The 19,372-nt window shown below is 48.0% G+C and overlaps 6 protein-coding genes across 6 annotated transcripts; 3 read left to right on the top strand and 3 right to left on the bottom strand.

Moving 5' to 3' along the window:
- Positions 1–1,367: 1,367 nt before the first annotated feature.
- CNBK2730 (hypothetical protein) lies at positions 1,368–2,674 on the bottom strand (the record flags this gene model as incomplete). The annotated part of the gene is made up of 5 exons (XM_767809.1): positions 1,368–1,371; positions 1,420–1,651; positions 1,700–2,237; positions 2,290–2,590; positions 2,643–2,674. 5 exons carry the CDS (start codon positions 2,672–2,674, stop codon positions 1,368–1,370), a joined length of 1,107 nt encoding a protein of 368 aa, XP_772902.1.
- Positions 2,675–3,136: 462 nt separating this feature from the next.
- On the top strand, positions 3,137–5,230 carry CNBK2720 (hypothetical protein; the record flags this gene model as incomplete). The annotated part of the gene is made up of 6 exons (XM_767808.1): positions 3,137–3,205; positions 3,270–3,569; positions 3,624–3,939; positions 3,989–4,465; positions 4,519–4,944; positions 5,001–5,230. The coding sequence occupies 6 exons, from the start codon at positions 3,137–3,139 to the stop codon at positions 5,228–5,230; spliced, it is 1,818 nt and encodes a 605-aa protein (XP_772901.1).
- A 1,097-nt stretch (positions 5,231–6,327) lies between these two features.
- Positions 6,328–7,497, bottom strand: CNBK2710 (hypothetical protein; the record flags this gene model as incomplete). The annotated part of the gene is made up of 3 exons (XM_767807.1): positions 6,328–6,733; positions 6,800–7,061; positions 7,125–7,497. 3 exons carry the CDS (start codon positions 7,495–7,497, stop codon positions 6,328–6,330), a joined length of 1,041 nt encoding a protein of 346 aa, XP_772900.1.
- A 752-nt stretch (positions 7,498–8,249) lies between these two features.
- CNBK2700 (hypothetical protein) lies at positions 8,250–10,837 on the top strand (the record flags this gene model as incomplete). The annotated part of the gene is made up of 7 exons (XM_767806.1): positions 8,250–8,348; positions 8,408–9,191; positions 9,374–9,544; positions 9,633–9,736; positions 9,788–10,074; positions 10,129–10,668; positions 10,723–10,837. 7 exons carry the CDS (start codon positions 8,250–8,252, stop codon positions 10,835–10,837), a joined length of 2,100 nt encoding a protein of 699 aa, XP_772899.1.
- Positions 10,838–11,850: 1,013 nt separating this feature from the next.
- On the top strand, positions 11,851–15,352 carry CNBK2690 (hypothetical protein; the record flags this gene model as incomplete). The annotated part of the gene is made up of 5 exons (XM_767805.1): positions 11,851–12,658; positions 12,707–13,224; positions 13,439–13,547; positions 13,579–15,177; positions 15,234–15,352. The coding sequence occupies 5 exons, from the start codon at positions 11,851–11,853 to the stop codon at positions 15,350–15,352; spliced, it is 3,153 nt and encodes a 1,050-aa protein (XP_772898.1).
- Positions 15,353–15,897: 545 nt separating this feature from the next.
- CNBK2680 (hypothetical protein) lies at positions 15,898–18,016 on the bottom strand (the record flags this gene model as incomplete). The annotated part of the gene is made up of 11 exons (XM_767804.1): positions 15,898–16,149; positions 16,208–16,289; positions 16,344–16,491; positions 16,553–16,667; positions 16,714–16,799; positions 16,853–16,979; positions 17,041–17,194; positions 17,251–17,296; positions 17,366–17,443; positions 17,511–17,682; positions 17,726–18,016. 11 exons carry the CDS (start codon positions 18,014–18,016, stop codon positions 15,898–15,900), a joined length of 1,551 nt encoding a protein of 516 aa, XP_772897.1.
- Positions 18,017–19,372: the final 1,356 nt, after the last annotated feature.

The following is a 19,372-nucleotide window of genomic DNA, read 5'->3' as shown; positions in this document are numbered from 1 at the left end:
TGAGAATGAACAGAAGAATACGAATAGTTTGTGGGAAAGAGTGGAAGATAAACAGTTGCACCGCATCTTCATGACGTGGACGGCCGGATGCCGAAGCTTGATTGGCATGTCATTCCGTCACCATAATAAGCACACTCAGGTCACGTGACAATTGAAAGCTGGTCAAGACGCGACCTTCCTACGTAATATAATAGTTCGTTGAACGATTATTAAATAAATGAATGATCATGAAAAAAAAGCTCATGTTCATCTCAAATTTGAATACCAGAGCAGGGAAAAAGTACGTCAAATTTTCTACAAGATCCGCACTCGTCGTGCACTGGTAGAAGCTGTTATTTTCGGCTACATTCTGGCACGCAACATATTTTATCCCCCCAACCTGCCACTACGGTACAAGAGCTTGAACTCCTTTCTCAGTCCCTTGCAGGATTGGCAGTCCCGTATTGGATACCAGGGTAGTCGGAAGTAGAGATATAGTGGGAAGCATATCTCAAGGGTGTATAGATAAAGGTTTCCCGAATACCTGTGCCGTCTTACTTATCTTGTACTGCTGCGTCACCTTTCACTGATCTCTGTGCTCTTTCAACATGGCTGAGGCCAAAAAGTTTGGCCTTCTTCAGTCCTTATAACGACTGTATCATCGAACTCCTTGGACCTTCAAAACTTTGAGCATTTTCTTCTATGATACCGACTGTCTGATATTTCAAATTCATGAAATTGATTCGCAAATCGTTATCAGCTTGGGAGAAGAGGTTATCGCTCATGTAACAGTTTCCATGAGAAGAGTGAACTATATTATCTAAAGGGTATATATGAGTCTATGAGAATAGAGTAAATTCGTCTTTTGTGAGCTCCAATCCAATCACTGGCAGGAAATTGGGCCTCATTTTAGGGGTGGGGTTATCCAATGGCATGGTGCAGAAGAACAATCTCTTCTCTCCTGCTCGGTCGTGCCGACCGCCGTGCAATCGGGTATCATGAGAACTATTCGTACAGGAAGACCACAGAGCCACGTTGGGCGACCGGTATGGGTAATTTGACCTCAATAGCTGTCAACAAAAAGGTATGCAAACTTCCATATCAGTGATCTTATACGTTACTACACAAGGGAGTACAAACTCCAAGACACAAACGCTCTATTAACATTCGAATATGGAGTACATCTTCCTTAAATCACAAAGCTCCCACGACTGTTGACTCCAAAATGATCACACTATTTGCGGTAAGTTTGGAAATAATCGACTGAATTAAGGGATTGGAACCAGGTGAAGAAAGGTGGCTGATGGCGATATTCGGCTTGCAAAATGTTGAGCATCAATTGGCGCATCGTCGCACTGAGTGTCGAGAATTCCAAGTTGTGAACCCCATTACCTGGGCTGTGTCAGTGTACTGCGCACCATCCCGGGAAAGGAGACACACCTTCCATTCACTTTTTCTGATCCATCACTCCCACTAGAACGTCCTAATCCACCCAATAATTTCTGAACTGTACCCTCCAATGAAGCCACCTTGCCTCTCTCCGCCTCCAACAACATTTCCAATTCCCTGATTCGCTGTTCACGCACGTACAGCTTATGATTCATGGTCTCGATCTCTTCTTTCCTCTTGGCTCGATGCTTTTGTGCTGATCGGCGGTTGATATCACGGCGATCTAAAAACGTTTTTAGCAGACGAACTCAAGGTCGAGGAATGAACGTACGCTCGAGACGATCAAGACGTTTTCTCTCATCTTCTGAAGCTGAAACTGCTTGACCTGTGTTTGATCGGCGTCTGCGGGAGGACACAGAATCACCTGTTGAGCTAGGGGCCGGAGAATTAGCATATAGTTGTTGAGGTGAGACTGCCCTATTTAGGGCTATCATAGCTTGCTCTGTTGGCCAGGATCTCTGCCTTTCGACATCTTGTGGGTTGTCAATGTCCATCCCTCCTAAACCTAGGTCTCCAACATTTGAATGCCCAATAATGGCAGAACGAGCTTCATCCTCAGTATCCACATCAGTGCTGCTATACAATTCAGAGTGGTCGACAGATGATGAGGCTGAGTGCCAGGAAGCAGCAGTCGATGGACGATATGAATCGACAGGAGGATGTTGAAGGCGGATTGGACGATCATAAGGAGAGTCTGATGGCATTGGGGAAGGTACAGGTCCGACATCTATGTTCTTGAGAAATTCTTCCACGCGATGTTCTTGATCTGCAGACTGAGCTTGGTTTATTTTAGGCTGGGAGTCACCCAACTACGGGAAGATCAGCTAACAAAGTTCAGCACTGACAAATGCAAACACTTACAAAACTCCAGCCAGCTAAGCTATTACTGGGAACGTCTTGCATTTGCAGCATCCCCATTAATCCATCATCTCCACCGCCAACACCTATCACACTGTTGATTCTTCTCTCTAGACTGCTTTGGGGCCGAAGAGCACGACTGGAGGACTGAGAAGCATTGGAAACCTGTGTTGATTGAGAGGATTGGGACAATGTCAGAGTATGTGCATTATCAACAGCTGCAGCAGCTGCTGCTGCAGCAGACCGAGTATTTCGAGCTGGACCCCGACGGTCAGGGACAATAGTACCAGTGGAAGAGTTAAAACTTTAGAACGGGAATCAGCACATCGATCAAAAAAGACGAGTAAGAGACTTACGACTCGGTCTGTCTAGAAAGTGGGGTTGGCATTTCCAAGGCCAATGATTACAATGTGAGCATAAATATGGGGGATGGCCAATGTGAAAAAGATGTGAAGATGCAACCACGGGATTGATTTTTATCTGGGAAAGGATGGTATTGATTGGTGATCTGCACACGTCAACCGGAACGCGAACGCGTCTATCTATGACAAGGAACCAATTTTTTGAGTCACGTGATCTAATGCCTAATCTACGTCGTGTCTGTCGCTCGCCTATCAGGCCGGCGGCCATCGGACCGATCATCAGCCGGCCCCTTCGGCTTCCCCTAATCTGGTTGGTCTAGTACCGGATCGTCAGCACCTGACAAACTACATTGCAGAATATTGCCTCGGACGGTTATGGAAGGTGTCCAAGAATAGTGTAGTATCCATCCCAGAGATAACTACTTATATACATAATTCATTTCCCTTAGACACCCAGAACATTATCTTTCCCAACAGATACTCCCACAATGATCAACGAGCAGAAACCAGTAGTCGGATGGATTGGTTTGGGGGCTATGGGTAGCGGCATGGCTGCTGTGAGTCCCTTCTACGGGTTGGGATAGCTTGGATTGGATGTGACTTACCGGGTCAACGTCACAGAGTCTTGTTTCCCAAGGATACAAAGTACAAGCGTTTGATGTCTACCCGCCCTCCCTCAAGCGAGTGGCAGAACAAGGGGCCATCCCAAGCTCCTCTCCTCGGGATGCTGCCGAAGGGGTTCAAGTCCTTTGTTTGATGGTGGTCAACGCCCAGCAAGTGGAAGAGACTCTGTTTGGCAAAGATGGAGGCGTTGCGGAGATATTGAAAAATGGCGCCTCTATCATTGTCTTCTCTACTGTACCCCCTTCCTTCTTGGTTGAGGTCGCCAGAAGGTTGGATAAGCTGGGCAAGAACATCGGGGTGGGTGTCTAATGTTTTTTAGGCAGGTTCCCAGAGTTAACTGACTTGTCGAAGCTCGTCGATTCCCCAGTATCGGGAGGTTCGACTCGTGCTGCCCAGGGACAGCTCGCCATCATGTCATCAGGCACTCCCTCCTCCATTGCTACAGCTCGTACTGTCCTCGATTCCCTTACTCTTCCTCCCCAAGGTGGTCTTACTCTGGTTGGAGACAGAGTGGGCATTGCCAGCGATTTCAAAATGATTAATCAGGTATTTTGCGCGGTTAGTATTGCGGCACAGGGGGAGGCCTTGGGTCTTGCGAAGGCTTTGGGACTAAATGTCAGGACGGTATATGAGATAGTCAAGCAGACAACAGGAGACAGCTTCATGTGTAAGTCATTTACGCGTTGAAGTGAACGCATCGCTAACGTAACAGACAGTTGGCCACCGAGCTCCTTGGTCTATCCGTCCTGACCCCATTCCCAAGTCGGCGATGACCATCATCAACAAAGACATCGCCATCGTGATGGGTGAAGCTAGACGGGATCACTTTCCTGCGCCTTTAAGTGCCGCCGCTGAACAGCTATACACTGCTGCACTGGCTGTGGGGCTCGAGAAGGAAGAGGACGGCTTGGTGTCAAAGTTTTGGGAGAAGCTAGGCGGAGAGCCGATTGCCGAGCAAGGGACCGAGGAAGAAGAGATTGAAAAGGCCAGAGAGCTTGTGATCAAGCCCGGCAAGAAGGTTCAGAAGGTCCTGTTGGCCACCAAAAATATCGACAGCCGAATATCTTACCTGAAAGAGACCCTGAAAAAAGCCGGAGTGGAAGTTGTCGAGCAGGGGAAGGAGGTTGATGCGGTAATTGTCTCTGCTGGAAGTGCTGCTGCTGTGGAAGAGCTTTTATTGCACATCTCGTCCGGTAAGCTACTGTCTTAGTTATACCACTCACATCGCTTATATGCCTTATTATAGCGGGCCTTTCTGTAAATACTCCTGTCATCATCATCAGCAACGTCTTGCCCTCCTCCCGACTCTCTCAACTTGCCATTGAGATCAAGCCTCTTCAACTGATCGATGCGCCTACAGCTGGAGGCAGCAAAGAGGCCAAGGGGGGATCTCTTACCGTTTTTGCTTCCGGAGAAGCGGATGCCCTTTCAGCTTCTCATTCTATTCTTTCTGCCCTTTCTATCCAGGGCGGCGACCCAACCAAGTTGCACTTCATCGCAGGGGGCGTGGGTTCTGCCACGAAAGTAAAGGCCGTGAATTCATTACTAGAAGCTATCCACTTGGCGGTGACTGGTGAAGGGTTTGCGTTTGCCAAGCATAAGGGAATGGACATTGAAAAGGTATTCAAGGTCTTATCTGGGGGAGCGGCGAGATCTTTCATCATGGGTGACCGTGGGTGCTTCTCAATATGTCACTTAACACTTGATATTGATAAATGTCATACATAGGTTTCCCTAGAATAATCAAGAAAAGCAGTCAGGATGCGCCTGAAAATACAGTCTCAACCATGTGGAATGACCTCTCAATCACTCTTGCAGAGGCTAAGCAACACAAGTGCCCCTTTTTCTTGACCCAGGCCGCTATGCAGCAGCTGGAGAGGCTTCACAGTAGCGGGTACGCCGACGCAGACGACAGTAGTATCATCAAGCTTTGGGAAGAGACTGGGGTGAAAATCTAACGGAATAAAGGGTGGTTTTGATGCCAGGATGAGGTAGACAGGTCAGAAGAAGTTTTTAAATGCAAAAATGGTTCACTATCGGCCATAAAACGGTCAAGATGTTTGTCCTTTTATATTGCCCTACTTTCTACTTAATACATACAAATACAGACATACAGAATTGTCGAACAGCTTCTCTTGACCACTTACACTTTCCTTTCTTCAACTTTCTGGACATCTTCGCCCTTACTTTTGTTTATCAAGATCAGTCAAGGTGCCGGGGTTATGTGCCACATCCTTGTTGTTTTGATCTGTAAACAAAACCTGCATAAGGCTCCGTTAGTCCGTGTATGCAGACTTTCAAACAAAGACGCGCCTTAGGAGGGTTTTTGACTCCTTTTTCAGCAGCTTCTTCCTTGGTAGTTACAATGTCTGCCACCTGAGCTCCCACGGTTATTGTTAGTCATACATGGGATATCATCTTAAGAGAAGGTAATCGTACCTGGCCTTCATGCTTCCCACCTCGGTACGGAGTGTAGACAGTGTCCCCAGCATCGATGTTCTGCCCTTGTTTGTCTTGGACGCCCATAATGGTAGTATTGTTCTTTCTCTTCGTAGATGCGTTGTTTCGAGTACGACAGAAGTGCAACGAAAATGCTGTTGTTTCTTCTAGTAGGTGCTAGCGCCACGCTTCCTTATATATAAGCCCTCAAGCATGACACATACGTTATGATATCATTTGCCGATTTTGCATTGCAGAACGCTGCTGGTGCGTGGAGCCATGATGAGTTTTTGCGCTACTGCGTCAATAAAACGGAATATAAGAATACTTTGCATTTGAATGCTTGAAAACTTCAAAATAACTCGAATCTCAGAGTGATGTCATGTCGACGCATAGACCGCCGCCGCACAAACAGAGGAAGCAGAAAAAGTCATGAGGTATCCTCCGAACATGGCAATCTCACGTGGCTCACCAGCAGCAACAACAGTTCCGTAGAGCGTCCGGCTTCGCCTTCGATAAATTGAATGACAAGCCAAAATGCTACTGTATTTTTATTTTACACATATCCGATGGCATCTTCTGATCTCTTATGTCACCAATAATATTATATAAAGAACTACGCGAGCTTGACCAAATCCTCTGTGCCGAGCTCGTCTGCGGCCACAATTGCAGCCGCGCATCCCTGAGCTGCACTGATCGTCACATTAGCCGGCATGGACCCACTGTTACCAGCCCAGAATAAGCCGTCAACAGGCGTCCTTGGGTCATCGCCCATACGAGGAGGCATCTTGGGAGCTCCTGAAGAATCGGTAGGCGCAGGAATAGTACCCATTGGGCCAAGAGGGCCACCTAGGAGCTTTTCGTTGACGATAGGTGCGCCATGGTCGGATGGCGTAAACTTTTCTGGGAAAAGGAGCATGTATGGGACGCTGATGGAGGGATGATCGGCAAATTTGATGATGAGAGATGACTTTGAATCGTCCTCTTTGATTGATTGAATTGGAGAGGAGATCACTTGGTATCTGGACCATTGTCAGTAACAAAGGCCTGCGTAGACAAAATCCATAGCATATAGGAATAGGACTTACCCCTTGTTTTGGATGATTTTCCAATAAGTCTCAAGACCCGCCTCACGCCTGCCTTCCTCAGTACTGACATCGGACCCATGCGTCAAGATGTATATTGGTTGGTGATTCATGGCACCCCATAACTTGAGCATACCGGCGACCAAGAAAGGGTTCATCTTGGCATTGTTGGGGGTAAAGAGGAAAGCAAAAGGCTGGTTAGCAGTCTCTGTACCGTGACAAAAGATACAGTGGATGATTCGTTTGCCCCATTGCTCGGATACGCCTGTCCAGGGTCAGATACATACATGAGTACTGGTACATAATAGTTGTAGAGTAGGCTGCTTACCAGCAATGTCAGGAAGATGGTCCTTGAGTCCAGTTGCCAAAATCACCTTCCTCGCCTTCAAAGTGTTTCCCTCTGCGTCTTTCGCCTCAAAATATTCGCCATCTTTGACCAAGGAGATGATTTGGCCTTTCCTAAATGTAGTCGTGGCGTTATAGTCTCTTACCAGCTCGCTTCTGACTTTCGCTCTGTAGTCAACAGGATCCTGCCCTTCAAAGCCGAGAATAGTATGCGAATGAGAAGCTGGGGCGTTACGGTAGTCACCAGAGTCGTATATAAAACAAGAACGACGAAGTCTTGAGAATGTGATGGCAGCTGATAGACCTGCTGGGCCGCCTCCAATGATTAAAAGGTCGATTGTAATGGTAGTAGACATTATTGTTTTGGTGATGAGAGATGACAAGCGTGTGTTGAATGTGGTAGATTGAGTAGAGAATGGAGCATCCAGCCGAGTTTTATATCTCCGGGGAAGGACGCAGCTGTGACTTGTCAACACTTATTTTAGTAATAAAGCGGCGATAATGTCTTCTCTTTTTTAGAGGACCTAACGGTAGTAACGGCAGGCGAGGCACCGGGGCCCGGCGGGGGGCGACCGCCGAGCGTGGAGGGAGGCGAGTGTGGCTATCGCTGCATAGTCTGCCGGACTGTACGCGCACCTGGTCGTTCGTCAGTCAGTCTTATCACAAACAGTGCTATGTACGATAAATGCTGGATTCCAGTCGCTGGCTTCTATGGCTTCTATGACGGTACACCAGTACTTCCGCGCCTAAAGGACGTTACGTAAACACTACCTGTGGTGCCCCCTACCGCCCTACGGCCTACCTGCGTCACGCCACCGAGAGTACACAATCGCTCATCATCTATCCAATTCAGCTATCGTTTCCATCTTCCGTTGTCTTAACATTTATACTTTCATTGCTCTCAATTCACGCATTATACAACCACCGCGTAGTAGCTGCGACGAATACAGGCGATTCTGGCTGGTCTAGCATTCCCAGGGCTGGTCTCTGTTCACCGGTCTTATCAAAGCAATATCTGATTCCGCCAACGCAATCGCCGGCCTTCTGTTACTAGTACAGCCTTTTTTCCCATCAATTGTATTCCTACGGAATTGCTCCATACTACAACATGGACGACAGTCAAGCTGGCCCTTCCCTTACTGCATATGCAAGCCGTTTCCTTGCGAACAGAATGGGGGATAGAGGCAGAGAGGTCCAAGGTAGTCAGGTATGTGTCATGGTTTCTCAGTTGTCGATCGATCTTGAACTAACTATCCTTATCTGTAGATATTCCGATCTCCATCACCATCATCGCCTACCCACGACCCCTTCATTCCTTCACCATCTCTAAACGCATCTCATCCTCACCTCCCTGGATCACGATCACCTTCGCGCTCACCGACTCGTACTCCGCCTTTCCCCGGTGCTGGAATTGAGGCCATACCAGATATTGATGGCACAATGGGAGCTAGTAGCGTTGGAGTCGGTCTCCTTTTTGACGGACCTGAGGATGATGACCAACCAAAACCTCAAGAGAGTTTTACACAGCCACCTGTCGGGTTCGGCGGAAACAAAGGGAAAGAACGGTCGAGGATACCTAATCCCTACGAATCTTCTTCCGAAAGTGAAGACGAGGATGAAGGCGAGCCTGAGATGGCCCTAGATGAGGTCGATACTGTGAGACGTTCGTTACTCCGACCTCATCCGCAGCAACAACGCGAACCTCTTTCAGAACGCGCAAAGAAGGGTTGGCTGGCACATCAGAGTGTGTTCCCGCCTTCATCTTCATCATCCAGCGATGATGAGAGTGATAAAGAGACGGAATCTGAATCTGGGGATGGTGAATCGAGATTTACGAATGGTGGTCAAGGATTGTACGAGGGGGGGGCGGATAGCTCCAACTTGTATGACACGCGGACGATACCTGCCGCCTACAATGTCGCTACTAACCTGGAGGAACCTCTTCTTGCCGAAGAAGATGGACAACGAGAGTCAAGAGTTCCTGTCAGGCTTCATGTTTACCACGGTCGCTTTGGGCATTGGGAGAAAGAAGGGTTGAGGAAGTACAAAGGTCAGTACATTGACTCATATAAGGCATGGGACTGATGGTTCATGGAAGACTCTGGATTCCTCGCACTTTGGCTAGCGTCATTAATAGGTATCATTGTTGGCCTGTTATTTGTATGGGGCTCTACTGACGTGAGTCATGCTGCTGTTTTACCTTTGCATAACGCACGCTGACCAGTCTTGTAGCCTTCACCGGACGCTCCTCGTTCGCCCCCGTCGATTCTCCCGCTTCTTCCGCTTCTCCTTATTCTTCTCATTCCCCCTCTTGTCCTTCCACCAGCCTTCCTTTTCTTGCTGCAGAAGACCGTTCGGCCCGTTCTCATGGGCACGGCCATAAGCATCCCATTCTCGTTGTTCGTTTGTGGATGGTGGGCTTTAGGAGCAAGTTTCGAGACTGCTGGCTTGGATGGGGTGGAACAAGGAGACAGATGGTGGGGTACGACAGGGCTGAGGGTCGGTGCTTTGTTACTATGGGCATTGGCAGGTTGGTTTGGCAGGCTTGTCTGGCTCAGGAGGAAGAGGCTAGAAAGGGCTGCTTCAGTTGTTGAAGTGAGTCAGCCTCTTGATCAGATTCAAACTCGATAACTAATCCCTCTCTAGCTTTCTACCAAGCTTCTCCTATCCCATCCACCTCTCCTTCTTCTGACTCCCATCCTTCTTGGTGTATTCGCTATTACCTCCATTCCATTCCTTACTTTACTCATTCGGTTGGGCATGATCGGCTATTGGCGTCATCCGCGGGAGAACACTTGGGTGTTCCACATCCGACCTTATGCTGGGTGGCTCATCTTCTTGGTGACTTTGGTCTGGGTCTGGACCTGGGGTGTGATTCGAGGTGTTGGAAGAGTTGCGGTCGCTGGCGTTATTGGAGAGTGGTACTTTCATCGGTAAATTATCAAATTCCATGGCTCTAATGCGCCTGACTGATTTGTAATTGATAGTGAGGAGCACAGTCGACAGGATCCTGTCGAAGTCACCACTGCTGCGGTACATCGAGCCACAGGCTCTTCACTTGGCTCCATCTGCCTTGGTGCAGGTATCATTGCCGTCGTGCGTACTGTTGGTCGCGCGGCTTCTACCCTTAAGCAATACACCTCACCTAAAAACACTCGCCTTCCCTCCTTCCTATCTTTCCTTCACCATCTCGCCCCCGTTTTCACCATTATCGCGGGCGTTCTCGATCAGCTCAACGGTTATGCCTTGGTATACGTCGGTATCACCGGCGATGCCTTTTGGCCTAGCGCCCGTCGGGCTGTCGGTCTCGCTGGGAGACGTAGGGTGGGCAAGTTACTGGACTACACCCTCATCAAACTTTTGCTCACTCTGAGTTCGACGGCGATGGGATTGTTCACTGCTACAGCAGGCTACTTGTACATGGCTCATTCCATGGGTAACCCGGGATATGCGCCTTTGGCAGGGATGCTATGTGGTGGTGTGCCGTTTTTGGCTGTCAGAGCTGGTGCTGGGGTCTTGACTGATGCGTAAATCTTTCCTTTAACCAAAGCATGCCAAGGCAGGAAACTGATGTGTTACAGAGCGGATGCGTTATTTATCTGCTATCAAATTGATAGAGAGCTTGGAGGGCAACATAGCGAGGAAACGAAGGGTGCGTTCTTGGGGGAACAGCCTCGAGGAGCTGGTGCAGTTTGATGCAGTTTGAAAGTCAGTCACGACTTACATCACATCTGTATTTCCATAATAGACTATTCAGTATCCGTGGTGTAATTATTTAGTCCGAGCAAAGACTCTGTATACTATAGAGAAGGAAGTGGAGGGTTGCCATCGCGTCAACAAGAGCAAGGGAGTCGTGCATTAATCGAGTGTGTTGTAATGAGCTTCCTGCTAATTGATGAATATCCTTTGTAGTGTACCACTTAATGTACCACTGCCACTAACTGCTTTCACTGCGGTCGTGAAGTTGAGATTCAAAACGCAACAACGAGAGTCGTGGAGAGTCGAGGCCTAGTTATTATTGAGGGTTCGCATTGACACTTAAACTTAGGGTTATTATTATTAATTTCCAAGCAAAGGCAGATAATAGAACAGTCCATCAACCCTCCGGTGGCAATTTCATGACGCACAGCGTTTGATCTGAGCACCGACCTTTTGTCCACACATAGGGACCGCACGCGAAAGGGAAATGGAAATAATGTCTGCCATCGTCTATCAGCACTCCATCAATCTCGAGCTCACCATAGAGGCATGCCCTCGACGGGTATCAAGGCACTTTTCACAACCATCCGTTCAACCACGAGAAGAGTACACTTGGTTAAGGACTCCGATTACTCAGGAAAGATCGGGGCCTTGCTGCTTGGAAGTTTCATGAACAAAGCGAAAACAACAACGGTGTCTCAAATTCTACAGCACAGGCCAAAAGCCAGTCGCTATTACGACCCAGATCCTCAGGTATAAAGAGTTACAAAAGAGCATCCGCAGCAAAAGAAACGGATATAGAGAAAAGTGAACCTGGCTTGCATATTCATGAAGCTGGGTTTTCAAAGGACTATTACTCAGAACTTTTGGGCAATCTTTTCGAAGCGAAGCCTCAGAAGCAGGTAGAACCAGTCATCGACCAAGAAAATCATCATCTTTAGCGTTACCAATTTCGTGCCCCGGCAGACTTCAATACCTTTCCGCGGGAGAAACCACACGAAGACAATCTCATGTCGTTGGCAGAACAGCGTTCGACTCAGGGTATCGTTCAGGAGCTCATGGAGGAGATCAGAGCTGGTTCTTCCAGAAACTCTCCCACGTCATCCACCTCGACCATCGAGTACATTGGCCAAGTACGTGTAACAGCAGGCTCTGGCCACAGGCGGATACATTCCACTCCCGGAGCATCAGCGAGCTCGGAGGTTGATGTCCGTGCGAGGACACTGAGTGATGGGGCATTCGCAAAGACGACTAATATGTTGGATGGGGGCAGTGCGAATCCGAGAGGCAGAATAAGAGAAGCAGTGACAGCGCCAACATCGCCTGTGATGAATAAACCCAAGCTTACTTCAACGTCAGTCCCAGGACCAAAGGAGAAAGTTGAAGCCGGAACAGCATCAGCGGCCGAGACGAATGATCCAAAACAGAGCTCAAGCTCATCCCTTCCGCCGTCTAAAGTTCCCCTCGCTTTTCCTTCCACTCAGTCAGCTCAACACGAGCCAAGCGCTTCACATCCTCAGGCGGAGACGTCCCCAACCACTCCCGAATTGCGTATCATCAAGTCGTCTGTCCCTCCACCCTGTTCCCTGCCGTCGTCACCTCCGCTCTCTCCAACAAATTTGAGTTCAGGTGATATGCACCCTTTCCCTGTGGTCGCGGATATTGAAAAAAACGTCTCACCGTCAAAAAAGCGGAGTGGAAATCTTCCTACACCTAGCACGAGAGAAAAGGGTAAGGGGAGAGAGATAGGTGAAAGACCAGGCGAAGGCAGAGCGCAGACAATGAGGAGGGGTTTCATCGGGCCTGGTGGTGTTATGCGTTAGTCGATTTGTTTCGCGCAAGCCACGAGGCTGATGATCTCAATAGACAAGATTGCGTCAAGTCAGTCTCTCAACAAGGTTCGAACGGCCCTACCCTTTACCAGAAACGTAGAAGCCGAACATTCCAGTCCGGCCATCTTGTCTTCAAAGGCCTTCTCCCCAACTACGCAGGTTCAAACATCTTCTTCACTCAACATTCCCAACCAAGCTACCTTCCTCCGTCCCGCCCCCCCTCCACCGCGTACCCCCTCATACCGGCAGCCTCGCCAACCAGCCTTTGCGCGTCCTTCAACTCGCATATCTTCACCTTCTCCAAGTCCATCACCTCACAAATCCCTGTCGCCTAGTGCAAATTTTGCACCCCGCCAAAGTCGACCTAGAAAAGGCATGTCTGGTCAGTTGCCGAGGATGGGGCTGCCGGAGGAAGATGTTGAGATGATCGAAATACCGAGATTTAAGAAGAGAGAGTTGAATTTGGGTATCGTGAGGAAACATCCTGGGAAGCAGAGGGCAGCGTGGCTGGCCTTAGGCGGATTATGGGTTGTGAATGGGCTGTTGAGTCTGGTGAGTGTTAATCCTGGCGTTCTTTCGCCCTTTTGCGCTCGTTGTAGTGTTAAGATGGAGAAGGTTGACGTCATCATTTATCCTCAGTTCTTTGACATGAACGTAATTTATATACTTGTACAGCAAGTCGAAAGTTCCTTCATAACAATTGGCAGGGACCTAATTGAGCTGTAGATGTTCTATACACCCATCATTTGATACCAACAATACCAAGCTATGGCAATTTGCGGCCGCTGCGTACGCAATCTTGTGGGCTCTCTCAACGATTGTGGTCTGGTTGGGCTGGGAGTTGGGGTATGAATTTTGGAGGCGTTGGAGATTGGGTAAGTCCCTTAAATTATTATGCAGGTGCAGATTTGGTTAATGTTACCGAAGATCGCCCAGCCATAGAGCCTATCTACCTTTCGCTGCCAGCATCTTTACATCTTTCCCTGAAGTCTTACGACCACTTCATATTTTTGCTTCATATCCGCACGTCAGCCTTTGGTACTCCATATGCCAAAGACATCATCCCAGAAACATGTCATGCCCTTATCCAACTCCTTCCCGGGCTTATACCCCTTCTTCCCCGAGCAGCTATTGCTGTCGTCACGTTGATAAGCTTCTGGAAGCCAAGTGCCGACGTACAAGCGCCATATGGAGGTCGCGTTGACAGGACGGCCGATCGGGATCCAAATTTCTTTAGAAGTGACGCTCCCGGAGAGTTGACAAATTACTCTAAAGGTGTTCTACTCACTTTTACAATGTACATCGCTTTCAGACTCTTGGTTGTTATCGCCTCTGCGATTGGTTTATGGGTATCATCCGCTAGACCTCTTGGTGGATTCATCGGGAAGCGTTTCCGACGCAGAGCTCCGGTCGACCCTGCTGGTCCGTCTACTCCCCGTAGGCACCATCGAAAATCGGCTTTTCAACCGCGCGACCCCAGCCTCACCCACTCTCCCCAGAAAAACTGGGTCGATGAGAGCTCCTGGGATTGGGCTTGGAAAGAGAGGATGAGGGCTAGGGTGCAAGATGCTTTCGAGCTCTGCATAGTAAGGCTTGATGACGATGATGGTATATTCAAGCAGGCTGGTGAGACAGGAACGGGACAGGATGTGCCGTGGGCAAAATCTTCGTATAAAGCTACTGAAAGGATTCCCATGGAAGAAAGGGAACAAAAGGACGCTAGTTATTCAGCCACCAATTTTATCGGCCAAATCATTGCGCATGAGTCCAGTCCATCTTGTTCACTATCCGCAATCGACGAGTTCGAAGCCACTCGGCCAGAGTCCATTCTTGATCCCACTGGTGATGCAAAGGTTCAACCGTCCTCGTCGAGAGCCGCTACCAACCCTACGAGTTCTACGAACGATCTCTTTTACACTCCCCCCGCTAGTATCACTTCCGCTGCCAAGAAGGAATCATCCGTAGCTGATGCGATCGTGAAAGGCGGGGTACCTCTCAGCGCATACGAGAAGCCTTCCGGATGGATGACCGAGTTTGGCGTCAAGGAGGAAAAAGCTCGAGAGACTCCGGACTGTGAAGGAAGTGACAATGAGTCAACAGGTCTCCTTTCTGCTCAGACGAGTCCACGGGAGTCCATGCTTTTCCGAGAATGGTCTGGCTTAACTGCTTCTCATCTTTCCCACAAAATGTCCGGTGATGTTTCTCAGCACTCTCACTCCACGACATCTGGTACAGGATCCGGATCTGATAAGACCTCTACAACATCTATCCGACAAAGTGCATATACTACTTCACATCCTCATGTTACGGATTTGGCAAGAACAAGGTCAAGTAGTATCACCATGATTAAAGAGAGTTTGAACGGCGTGGCACTTGCAGCTGCTAATGGGAGCGGGGGACTTGTTAGAAGGGCAAGAAGTGGAACGATGTTGAGTAACGGGACCAAAGGGAAGAGGTATAGCAAGATTAGCGACGATGAAGGGGGTGAGGAGTTGGCCGATGATGGTAGGTGAACGTGATGCCTATCATTCAGAGGTTCTTAAACTGACGTTGCTACAAAGACCTTGTCACACCACGCTCCAAGCATGACAAAACTATGGGTCTTGGAGTACCGTTTGTGTATCTGTCACCACATGATGACTATAATCACCAAGGCACGACAAGAAACGATACGACATGACTTCATCCTCATCATATAATGCGATGATCAACGGTATTTATCGTACAGATGAATACGCTCGATTGAACTAATCGTGATATAGCGTGGTCAAAACTGGACCTATGGAGGCGAAGACGCGCAAAAGGCAAAAGTACGTTATAGTGGATACTGTGGATTATATCAAAATCTTTGCAAAAACTAGTCCGTCTTATGAATTGCGCAATAAATAACACATTCCGCTTTACAATACACTGTGTTAATCTTTGGTTACAGCTTTTTGCTAATCTTATACAACTGCTTCCACGATATTATTAACTTCTGTCCAACTGCTCGCCGTAGTTCAAGTGCTAATTTGATGAATTTCTTCTTTGCGTAAACCTCATGTCGACCAAAAAGCATTTTGAGCACGAAGAAATTTGTGTAAAAGGGCCAGCTGACTGATATCCGGAGCAGAAGAATTGGACCTTGTGACTCACCCAAGTATCCTCAAAAATTCATCTAAGGAATAATACAAGTGCTGCCACTGTACGTAATTGTATAAACGACAGTTTTCCCACCGTCTACACTTACACACCGGTCCTTCTTGCCCTTGCCTCATCATTAACAATTAGCTCATACTGCTCTTCTTCATATTCGTGTTCGCTCTTTCCCTGATGGGGCTTTTCATTTCCCAGTTGGTAGGCCAGCACAAGAGAAGGGACAGTCAACAACACCATCATAAGCCAGACCAGCTGCATCCCGGGAGAGTAAGGAGGGAAGCCTGTGGAAACGGAGAAAAACCAGCTGATAATAAAAGGGCCGATCGCGCGTCCTGCAGCCTGGAAAAGCGGATGTCAGTTTGTCTCTGATGCGAAAAAAGGAAATGGTAAACCGCACTGATATACTAAAGCCGAGTGAATTTGCGGTTGCCAAGTATTCGGGGCCAGGAATAGCATCCAACGTGATCGTGTCGAGTTGTCTAAAATCCGTGATCAGTTACGGTGACCAGAAGGAATTATCTCAATAGACTTACATTGAAGCGAAATCTCCAGCCCTTCTCAGTATCATATGTAATGACATCACTATCCATACAGAAACAGGCGTGCCATTTCCTTCATAAGTGAAATTGAGGGACCACAAGACCGGGAAAAATATCGTCGCTAAGAGATAACAAAAAAGACCTAAGGAAAAACAGGTGCCCGTTAGATAATGGCGTAAAAGGCTAAGAGAGTTTCGACATACAGAACAACAGGCAGCGATTCTCAGGCATAGATGAATGTACAACTGGGAAGACAAAAATCATCATAAAAATAGAAAGAGCGGCTGAACATCCTAGAATGATACCTAGCTTTTGAGTCTATCGACGATCAGCAAAAGCTAAAGGAAAGCTTGAATCATCTCACTGATATGCCCAGACCCCCGAATTCCTTGTCGGTGAAGCCAAAGAGAGGGAAGACAGCTTCGAAAGAGAATGCGATGGCGTTTTGTACTATGAAAAACTGCTTTAGGGCCATCACGTTTAATCGAACGCGACAGATGTACGGCCGTACAGAGTGAGAACTTGCCGAAATTTCTTGTACTTCAGTAGTCCTACTATGTTGCTGCTCCTTGGGCCTTCAACCTTTCCTCTTAGAGAATGAGAGAGGTCATGTTTTGAACGATCTAGAGTCTTGAGCAGCTCTTTATGAGCCATTTCTTCTGTTGCTTTGTAAGAGAACGTGATGTCATACCTCTGGTAGAATTGAAATAGACATCCAAGCAGCAATGATTGCAGATAGGCCAGTAACGAAAGCTGGCAATAAATACGGATAGTCGGAAAATAGTGTCCATGAGGAAGGCAACAGTCGAGGTACAGGGTTGGCAAGAAGCCCTCCCACCAGAGGTCTGATAACATTTGATTGAGCGAATCCGTTACCCCGACGAAAGCGAGAAGAACTCACGCCGTAGTCATTCCTACAGTAAAAGCCGGTGAGAAAACAGCGAAACCTATGGAAAGGATGATCAGCAACCGGATCCTTAAGTTTCTTTTTGATGTGCCTTTGGACAACTACCCACCTTTGATTCTGTTTGTCCGATCGCACATTTCTCCCACCATAGTCCTGGAAATCACACCGCACCCTGCTAATAATCCCACTGAATTACAGTAACCGCCATGGTCAATATAGTATCCCGCGATTTGATAGTATAACTCAACACTTACAGCAACCGCGGAGAATGATCACTGCCCATACAGTCGATGAGAAGCCAAAAGCAACTCCAAAGACCCCCCACATTACCTCTAGCACTATTAAGACCGGCCGCCTCCCAAATCGGTCCGCCAATGGTGCGTATATAGGTGCCGATAAGGATTCAGTCACCATCATCACCGATTCCTGTTCAAATTAGTATCGATTAGTTATATAACATACAACTCACGGCTGTGGCAGACCATACACCCACAGACTTCTCCGCCACCCCCATGGAATGTATCATCTCGTTGATGTAAGGGAATATTACACCATAAGTGACACCTTCTGACCATCTCTGTATAAAAAGAGGAAATAACTTGAGATAAGGAACTGGCGTTATGAGGCGATAATGGGGAGTGCTTGTGGGAGACTCGATGATTACTGATGAGGGCGGATGAGTATCGGCTTCCACCTCAGAAACTCCTGTTGAAAGATGGTGAGGTAGAGGTGAAGGCTGTCGTTGTGTCAAGAAGGTCATTGTAAAGGATGTGTTATGTCCGGGCAGGTAATATTTATTACAATTCCTTTACTATTGCAGTTGATATTCAGCTGGATGACTGTCGATTTCCTGATTACTGGTAGAGTGACAGCAACATGCGTCGCATGTGCCGGGCGTCGTCTTGAACGAATGTGTTGCGCGACTTTATTGCTCGATTGCAATACCGGTACACTTGCAATGTATTTTTGACGAAAAAACGATTTACTGGGTATATAGGTTATAGTTGATTTGCTCTGGCAAGTCTTCATTATCAGACGGAATCTCTGACTTGAGCTGTTTTTGTATGCGACCCCGCCGGACATCGGACTCCAAACTTGTCACCATCTTCAAGGCGAAGCGAAGAAGCTCGCTGGCCAATCACCGCTCAAGATGCGATCGGTTTACCCGACTTCGGGCTGGCGGCAGGCAAACATTGCTACTACTTCGTTTGATAATACGGATGTTAATGTTGTCAAGTCGTCCTTGTAGTTGTTTTCTTTGATCTGCTTCCATTGATGACTTTTGGCGGGCTCCGACCATGCTCTCATACGCTTTACATCCTCTCTACGGACATAGACATAATAAACCACGCCAGCAAGCATCGCCCTCCTGCATGACGTCCAGCACGCCAACCACGCAGAAACAAAATTCTTTTCGACTTATGCTATACCCTGAGTTGGGAACCGCCTCCCCTTACCCCTTGGCCATTGTGATCTGTCACCATCACCTCTCAATCCCATTATTGTAGTCGACATTTCTGTCAATGGCTTGAATACCCATTCATTTGCTGACGGTGTCGTGTTAGGTGCGGACTGTGACAGATTAAATGACTCCGAAGATGGTGCTATCTTCAGCGACGAGGGGATGATTGAAGATGACGATTTTTCTGAAGTCGTAGAAGGTTGGGTTGATGGTGGGGTTGGCTTTGGAGAAGCAAGAGGGAGTCTTGTAGGAGATGGAAGTAGAGACTCAGGCGGCGCAGGTGATGGTGGCAGTTTTCCGGTAGTCGAAGCTGTGGTTGCGCTTTCCCATGGGGGTCTTGACCTGTCTTGTGCGCTGCTAGAGCTTGAAGCGGCTATAGATGTTTCTGATGTAGGTGACTACGAATAGTCAGCCTTGACTTTTAGAACGTATGACGGACCTCTTTGCACCTGCTTAGCTCTGTAGCTTCTTCGCCTGTAGCGTTTTCACTCTCCCCGCCACCACTGCCTTTGCTATTTGGACTACTGTCTCCAGTTTGGAGTCGCGCTTTGACAAGCCCAGCGATTTCTATCAAGCCCTTTATAGCCGATGCTCCACTTTCTGGATCACTGCTCCAATCGACGCTTCTCACAACTCTCGATATCTCTGAAGTAA

The sequence above is a fragment of the Cryptococcus neoformans genome, chromosome 11, assembly GCF_000149385.1.
Source record: "Cryptococcus neoformans var. neoformans B-3501A chromosome 11, whole genome shotgun sequence".
NCBI classification, from domain to species: Eukaryota; Fungi; Basidiomycota; class Tremellomycetes; order Tremellales; family Cryptococcaceae; genus Cryptococcus; species Cryptococcus deneoformans.
This window is presented reverse-complemented; position numbering and strand designations above follow the sequence as displayed.